The sequence below is a fragment of the Mycena indigotica genome, assembly GCF_014461135.1.
Source record: "Mycena indigotica strain 171206Taipei chromosome Unknown Mind.scaff0015, whole genome shotgun sequence".
NCBI classification, from domain to species: domain Eukaryota; kingdom Fungi; phylum Basidiomycota; class Agaricomycetes; order Agaricales; family Mycenaceae; genus Mycena; species Mycena indigotica.
This window is the reverse complement of record NW_023503014.1, coordinates 1410541-1419383: the sequence shown is the minus strand read 5'-3', so window position 1 is coordinate 1419383 and position 8843 is coordinate 1410541. Positions and strand designations below refer to the sequence as shown.

Below are 8843 nucleotides of genomic sequence, written 5' to 3'. Positions count from 1 at the left end.
AAGCTGCAACGTGTTATCGATGAGCTCGAGTTCCTTTGGTATGTCCTTTGCTTGTTTTTCTGCTTGAGCACCACTAACACCTTGATTCAGCCCGAAGCAAGTACAAACTCAAGTGGCCACGAAACCACAAGCCACTCCGGGCAGTCGTTCAGGCAGCAATGCGACACCGCTGGAAGCCGGGCTGACGGCAACGCCGACATACCCCGGGGCTTCTCTGGACAGTCCTCGTCTACGGAACGCCAAGGTACTGGTCGAGCATGTGTATGACGCGTACAAAAAAAGGTATGACACACAGAAAGTAGCCGCTGCACCGGTTGCGGCCGCACAACCAGCAGTTTCATCTTCCCTCCTCGACGACATCTGCACATTCAACTACGAGGAGAATGCCCCGGCTGAGGTGGAGACTGGCCTGGTGGAAGGTATGATTTTCGGTGTGTTTCATCCCTAAGATTGATCCATCGAGCAGGAGTTTGGCCATCTTTACCCAATTATCTCACGGATTGCACGCGATTATCTCGCGATCCCTGCCACAAGTGTCTCTGTCGAGCGGCTGTTTTCAAAATCCCGACATCTTTGCGCTGATACTCGAGCGTCAATGAAAGCAGAGACAATTATGGAAGCCATGCTTACCAAGATGTGGCTGAAGGCTGGCTATCGCCCTGCTATGTAGATGATGTAGACAAACTTAGTCAAAATATTACCCTTTATAAATGTTTATAAACAGTTTACAAATGTTTTCGAACCATTTTCATTTATTTTATAATTTGAATAAACGAAAAGTAAAAGGTTGGAGCCCTATACAGTTAGTGGCAATGTTCTTGATGGAGAAAATCATGTTATTCAAGTAATATTCAAGTTCAAAGCTGGGGCATAGCCCCAGCCCTGTCTAGTGTTCCTCTATCGCACTTGAGTTAGCACTGCATGATGGAAATTAATTACAGAATCCAAAGGGATCATTTAGAAGGCTCCACACAGCCACCTTCCAGCTCCACTTATCCTTTCACATTAGAATGAACGTTCTAATATAAAGGGGTGACCCCAAATGCCCTATGCTGCCATAAATAATACCCCAATAATTCCGCAACATCTTCTTGTGTCCCCAGCACAAGGTCCCTTCTATGTTGCTAATACTGCAATAATTCGCTGTTGTCTAAGTAACTTTCTTAAATTATCAAGTGTGATATAAATGGTAGTAATAGTCACACTTTCCATCTTAGTCACATATACTATGTGATGACAAGCTGGAGTAGGTGAGGCAAAGATAGCATTAAGGAGGGCATTGTTCATTCGGGACTTCTCGACCCTTGCGCGCCCTCTTTTCGTGCTCACCAAGAAGGACCAGCAATGGACTTGGGGCGACGCGGAGGCCTCCGCGTTCCAAGCGATCAAGGACGCGGTCACCTCGGAACTGGTCCTGGCGATTCCGGACGACGCACGGCCTTCGCGGCTCGCAGTTCATCGCGGACTTCACCCGAGAACTTTGGCGTCTAATCGGCATCAAGCCCGCCACGTCCACCGCGTACCACCCGCAGACAGACGGTCAGACAGAGCGCGTCAACCAGGAGTTGGAGCAGTACTTGCGGATCTTCACCAACTACCAGCAGGACGACTGGGATGAGCTGATTCCGGCCGCAGAGTTCGCCTACAACAACCATGTTCACTCCTCCACGCAGCAGGTCCCCTTCATGACGGACACGGGACGGCTCCCACGCATGGGCTTCGAACCCGGAGTCCGTTCCGCCATGGAGTCAGTGAACGAGTTCCGCGACCGGATCGCCACCGGTGTTGCTGAAGCCAAGGCCGCGCTCACTAAGGCCAAAGAGGAGTACAAGCGCTACTACGACCGGAGACGGACTCTGTCTCCGGAGTTTAAGGTTGGCGACCGTGTTTGGCTGGATGCCTCTGACATCAGGACGACTTGCCCCTCGGAAAAGTTCTCCCATCGCCGCCTCGGACCGTTCAAGATAGTCGCGGAGATCAGCAAAGGTGCCTACAAGCTCGACCTCCCTCTGCGCTACTCGAAGCTCCACCCGGTCTTCCCTGTCGTCAAGCTCGAGCTCGCCCAGGACGACCCCTTCGACGGACGCCCCGGCTACGACCAGCCCCCTCCGGACCTTGAGGACGGAGTCCCGGAGTGGGAAGTAGAGGAAATCCTGGACGCAAGGGTGAGGTATAAACGGCTGAACTACTTCGTCAGATGGAAAGGCTACGACGCATTGCACGACCAATGGGTCCGCTTCGACCGCGTCTTCGCCCCGGAGAAAATTGCGGAGTTCTATCGTAAGTACCCTGGCAAGCCACGACACATCGCCTCCGCGACCTTCGACTCGATTCTGTTCCGGTCTATGCGTCGGGACGCCGCATTCAAAGGGGGGGGGTCATGTCAGGGGAACCTCCCTTTCGGCCCGGAGACGCGCCCGATTCCGGTCCGACTCCGGTTCCGACTCCAGTCCGGCCCTCCATCTCGCCTGCACAATCACCGATCCGTCAACGCCCTCCCGACGGTCGTCCTGGGACCTCACCTGCAACGCCGCCCAAGCCTTCTGTGCCCGACAGCGGCAGCTACGGACAAGCAGTATATAGTCAGCTACCTAGCAGGCGGACCCTTAGAGTTTCTTCTCTTTGGATCCTCCCCTGCTAGGACCTTGATCTCAGGCCTCCGGGGTTGCCCTTACAGTTTAAGAGATATTATGCTAACAGGATGAGGTTGCATGAGATGTAAGTTAAGACTAGTTAGGTGCTAGGGCAGTTAGGGGATATTAATAATATAGTTAGCAACAGAAAACTGTAAAGAAAGGTCTAAGTTAACAATAAGAAAGCAGAAGAAGGTACTTTTAAAGACTAGGGGGCTTATAGAAACCAGGGGAGAAAATATCATATAAGGACTGAGTAGAGGTGGTGATTTTAAGAAAAGAGTAAGCAATGTGTAATCTGATAAGGTGTCATTATAAGGGCTATGTATTACAATATGTTAATGCATTAATTGCCTATAATAGTAGAAAGCAGATTAGTAACACGGTGTGACACGGCCAGTAACTGTATAAAAAATTATAAGAATATACTAACAGAGTATAAAAGTGGTGTAAACAGATGACGAAATGTATATGCTAGGTGTCAGGGGAATCCCTGCTTCGGCCTCCTTCGGACCGTCCGAGTGCATCCGAGGCACATCCGACCGGCGCCCCCTCAGACGCTCCGACTCACCCCGACCATCGTCCACAGCCTCCTTCGCCCGCACAATCACTGATCCGTCAAGACCCTCCCAACGATCACCTTGGGCCAGAGCCTGCGACGCCACTCAGGCCTTCTGCGCTCTACGTCGGCAGTTACGGACGATCAGTATATAGTTGGCGCCCTAGCAGGCGGACCCTTAGAGTTTCTTCTCTTTGGATCCTCCCCCTGCTAGACTTTCGTCGGAGTCTCCAGGGTTGCCCTTACACTAGGCAAGTCTGCAGTATACCCTAATATGCCACACTAAGACAGTTGCATCTTTTTATAACACAAGCAGCTAAGTAACTACCTAATTCTTTTTGCTCCTCTTACTTAAGGTAGGCTAGTAGTTATATAGAAGGTTAACAAGCTTTATTAATAGAGTTTTTAGTGTCTAGTTTTTTAAAAAGGTTGTATCTATGGAATTCTATTATTTAAGGCTAGAAACCTCACTTAGCTAATTGCAAAATAATTAGAGGACAATTATTTATATTAAGGTGTTACTGTTCTAAAAGAGATATAACTGCTGTTAGCAAAAAATCTAACAGGCAACTTTTCATAGAATATAGTTGATTGAAGATGAAGTTGAGGAGTGGGGCTATAGTGCTGGTTGTAAGGGCAACCCCGGAGGCCTGAGATCAAGGTCTAGCAGGGGAGGATTCAAAGAGAAGAAACTCTAAGGGTCCGCCTGCTAGGGAGCTGACTATATACTGCTTGTCTGTAGCTGCCGCTGTCGGGCACAGAAGGCTTGGGCGGCGTTGCAGGTGAGGTCCCAGGACGACCGTCGGGAGGGCGTTGACGGATCGGTGATTGTGCAGGCGAGATGGAGGGCCGGACTGGAGTCGGAAAGGTCCTTGTCCTTTGGTACAACAATCTTCCCTCGGAAATGGACAAACCTTGGACCTTAAGAAGTTGCCGGGCCACTAGTGCGACGGGCTCCTCCAGGTCAGGCTCACCGGAGAGGGCATCACGGATATTGCGAAGGAGTTCAGAGCCGGGACCAGAAACAGAAATGCCCTCGAGCGCGCAGACGTGGAAGAGTTCAGGCTGCAGAAGGACGACATCGGAGTTGTCGGAATTGACTCCATGATTGGGTCTCCGGGAGAGGGCATCGGGTCGGCCCATGTTGCGACTGGGCTTGTGGTGCAGTGTGAAATCGAACCGGGAGAGGTACAAGGACCACCGGGCCTGTCTCTGGTTGAGATGCTGCGTCTTCCTAAAGTACTCCAAATTCTTCAGCTCATATGGCTGCATCTATGCAAAAGATGTGGGTAGCATCCTAGGGGGGTAATGCAAAAGATGAGGGCAACTGCTTGGAAATTAAATTAAATAACACTGTTTTCTTGTTTGTGGCTGCTATATCAACGTATCAGTGATGGGATCAATGGCATATAGGTATGTTGATCAATGTGGAACGATTTTTGATTGCCATCAGAGCTTTTGATGACTGCATCTTGCTACATCAACCTTACTTAATCGATTATTAATTTTTTGGTCCCTGGGCTTATAAGTCTCAAATATAATATTACGAATATTCGGCCCAAAGAAAAGGTGATTTATCTTCCTATATGTATTTTTATATTAGTCATATCTCTTGATTCCAGTGAGAAATTCATGAAATACATCTGTCACAACATCTTTTGCATTACCCCCTTGGGATGGTACCCACATCTTTTGCATAGATGCCGGATGATTGTGAGCATCTCCTTGTCGTGGATTTCGTAGTTGCGCTGGACATCATTTAAGCTTTTGGAATAGAATGCTACAGGGTGCCACTTCCCGTCCGGGGCGGATTGTGAAAGAACCGCCCCCGTCGCATAATCAGAGCTGTCCGCCTTGAGTTGGAAAGGCTATGCGTCGTCCGGAATCGCCAGAACCGGTTCCGAGGTGACCGTGTCCTTGATTGCTTAGAACACGGAAGCCTCCGCATCGCCCCAAGTCCATTGCTAGTCCTTCTTGGTGAGCACGAAAAGAGGGCGGGCAAGGGTCGAGAAGTCCCGAATGAACCTGTGGTAGAAATTAGCAAACCCAAGGAACTGCTGAATGTCCTTCTTGTTTTCCGGAGTCAGCCAAGCGGAGATGCTTGCGACCTTGACAGGCTCCATTTCCATGTGGTTTTGGGAGATGATGACCCAAGGTACTCAATTGACAAATTTTCAAAGTCGCACTTCTCCGCTCGGAGGTACGACTTGTGCTCTCAGAGTCGCCGTAAGACCTCCTGAACAATGTGCCGGTGTTTCCGGCGGTTAAAATGGGCAATGAGGATGTCGTCAAGGTAGATCATGACATCTCCGGAGAGGATGAGGTCTTGAAAAATGTCATTCATCATCGTTTGGAACGTCGCAGGAGAGTTTGTCAGGCCGAAGTACATCACCAAGGGCTCGAACAGGCCTCGGTTAGTTCGGAAAGCCGCTTTCCACTCATCACCTTCCTTGATCCGGACGTTGTTGAAGCCCCAACGAACATCAAGTTTGGTGAAGTAACAAGCGCCTTTGAGCCGGTTGATGAGGTCGTTGATCAGCGGGAGGGGGTACCGGTTTTTGACGGTCATCCCATTGAGAGCACGGTAGTCCTGGACGAAGCGAAGTCCGCCATCCTTCTTCTTGACGAAGAAGACCGGAGACGCCATCGGAGACTTGGTCACTTGGTCACTTGGAGGGGCGAATCCGGCCTGTCGACAGCCCTTCCTCAATGAACGTGTTGAGCTCACGCTGCTCAAAGGGCGAGATGGGGTACACCTTGCAGTTGGTGTGGTCCCAGGCTCTCCGTTCCGGTAGCGTGTCGAAGGACTCCTTGTTAAAGACATCCTGGAACTCCTTAGCCCAGTCTGGGATCTCAGAGGGCGGAGGGGCGGAGTGCCTGGCAAAGGCTTTGGCCAGCCGCTGTGAGACAGTGCTGCCTGCGCGTATCTCCTCCGAGGGATGGAACGAGGTGTAGAAGATGCAGTCACCATCTTCGAGCTGGTCATCTTCATCATCTGAGTCCGAGTCCGGTGTCGGATCAGGCAGGTGGGAATCGAGACCGGAATCGGAATCGTCTCCGTACTCAGGGCCAGAGAGGTCCATGGTGCAAACCGAAGGGAATGGACCAGAGCAGAGACGTTTCTGGAGCAACTGGAGTCACCGCAGCTCAGTCCGTTCGACACGCTCCTCCTCGCGGCAGGTTGAGCAATTGCGGGGGCACCGTGTCATCGTTCCTAGGTTTCTGCTTTATCTATAAAGGCTTGGGAACCAAACATCTCTATTGCCCCTGAGTAATTTTGATTCTCAGCAAAAACTCATATTCTTTTACAGTCCCTCACGAACAAGATACCAAATGAGCCTTTTACGCAAGGCTAATGGTCTAGAGGTATGATTCCTGCTTTGGGTTCTTCCAGATGCAGGAGGCCCCCGGTTCGATCCCGGGTTAGCCCCTTTTATTCTGATTGTCCCTGGACATGTAGTGCTTGTCCCGCAAATAACCTCCAGCACAGCACTCTGTTCATGCCCTGTTCACACCCGGCGTGGACCTGCCAGTATACTGAGTTGTTTATTTTGTCGGCCAGACATTGATTAACCTGTTAAAATTAAATACCTCTACGCGGGTATAGGATTCTACCAGTCCGTCTAGAATACAGTTCTAGAGCCACATCTTACACACGCTACACCTTCTCGCGGCCCATGTTGACGTGCGAATGTGTGCTTGTGCGCACCGTCGGCGTGGCCGTCTGCACGCTCGGCCCGCCTCCGTTGTCGTGCGACGGGCGCGGAGCCTCCCCGTCGATGTCGAGCAGGGAGCGGTCGCCGGCGGGATCCCGGCTCCGCCGCCGGTCGGGCAAGCCCGGGCCCGGGAGGCCGTCGTCGTCCTCGTCGCTGGCGAAGGTGACGGAGGTCATCGCGATGTTGGCTGAGGTATCAAGCTGCGCGCGGGTTAACCCACAGCCGAGGTCAGGAGGAACGCGCACCCCATTTCCATCGACTGCCGCGACCTCCAATGCTCGCAGCTTCGCGCGCGAGTTCAGGCTGAGAAGATCTTTAGCGATCGCCGTGGGCAACGGCCCGGGGGCGGACAACACACCTGGCCATGAGAGAGTTCGCGAATACTAAATTAATCACGAATGAGCATACACATCTAAAACACGGCGGACGTACGTCGCGTCTTCACCACTTGGATGGCGACCCAGATGACTGTCGCGGACATCAGCGGTACTCGGCGGGGTTACGGAGCGACGCACAGGTCCCGCGGAAGCGGTCGTACTACGTGGATATGAGGATGCGGCATTTACGGAGCGAGAAACGCACAATGACCAGGTTGAGGATGCTGAACAAACTAAATTTTCGTCAGCAATTAGACCAAGAGGGAGTCATACCGCACCTAGTAATTAGGCCCGTCTCTATTCATAATCAGCGTTCTTTCAGCCACACAATCACGAGGATGCCACACCGATCGTCCACGTAACCAGCTGGTCCACCATCGCCGTCGTACTATCGAGTCCCTTGGACCGTGTTTGCAGCAGCAGGAGAACCAGGCTCGCGGTGATAGTCGTGTCCTGGACGAGGTTCATGACCCACGGCGCGAAGAGGAGCCAGCGGTAGCGCTCGAGGAACGCCTGGATGCTCGGCACGGTGAATGTGAGGACAGTCCCCGCGAGCGAGAGCACGACGTAGACCGCCTCGCTGAGCCAGAGGGCGAGCGCAACGCCCTGCAGCACGCGGAAGAGTGGTCGCTGGCGCGCGGACGCGGCGGACAGCGAGAAGATGCGGTAGGCGAAGAAGGATTGCACTAATTATCAGTGACTCTCTGTTAATTGTGGCTGGAATGGGGGACGAAGGCGCACCAATTGCGGTAATGAAGCCACTCACGACGACGGAGAGCGCGAGTCCCGTCGGGACCATCCCGAGCAGCCGCTGTGGCTGCCCGTAGTACTGAATCGTATACGCGTACAGCACCTGACCGATGCAAATCCCGTGTGCGAGCTCCAGCAGCCTGCATCAGACCGTCAACATCAGCGTTGGCCTCCCGGTCACCATCAGCCCACGCGCACGCACCATACGGACCCAATCTGTCCGCAGCGTTAGTGCTGTAATTACCCAGAACAGAGACGCAAGTCACGCAACTAGTAGCTTGAGCGCACGCGGGTCGTCCGCGAAGCCCGGCTGGGCGTAGTACGCGTACACCTGCAGGCTCGTCACGCCGAACAGGCAGTACGACACGAGCACCCCGATCTCCAGGGCGCCTGCATTCGTCCTCTTTGTCAGCCCGAGCGCACGCCGGCGGGGACGGCACGCACCGAGGGTATTCGTCGGGTCGAATGGCGCATGCGTGGACATGCACGGGGGTCACTGGCTCCAGGGGGCGGGGAAGGAGGGCCGGGAGGGGCGAGCCGCTGGTGGTGGTGGTGGTAGAGAAGAGAGACGCGACGGCGACAACGGCGGCTGACGAAATTAAGAAGGCCGCTTGCTATTGCTGCACATCGACACGCGATTGATGCCAATGGCCCGGCGGCTTCTTCTCGTCCTGTGTCCATGGGGATACGCGAATCGTGGAGCTCGCAGCCGACGGATCGCTGCCACAGCCTAGCTAGGCGTCTATGCTGACGCCACACACACGCATGTTGTTAGCACACAGCAGCGGATTCGTCGTTGGCACGGCGC

The 8843-nt window shown here is 53.1% G+C and overlaps 1 protein-coding gene across 1 annotated transcript; it reads right to left on the bottom strand.

Moving 5' to 3' along the window:
- Positions 1-6690: 6690 nt before the first annotated feature.
- On the bottom strand, positions 6691-8519 carry MIND_01341600 (uncharacterized protein; the record flags this gene model as incomplete). The annotated part of the gene is made up of 14 exons (XM_037369860.1): positions 6691-6718; positions 6767-6828; positions 6902-7108; positions 7154-7211; positions 7267-7291; positions 7341-7376; positions 7424-7445; positions 7491-7518; positions 7564-7582; positions 7633-7971; positions 8027-8175; positions 8238-8251; positions 8307-8425; positions 8480-8519. 14 exons carry the CDS (start codon positions 8517-8519, stop codon positions 6691-6693), a joined length of 1146 nt encoding a protein of 381 aa, XP_037213856.1.
- Positions 8520-8843: the final 324 nt, after the last annotated feature.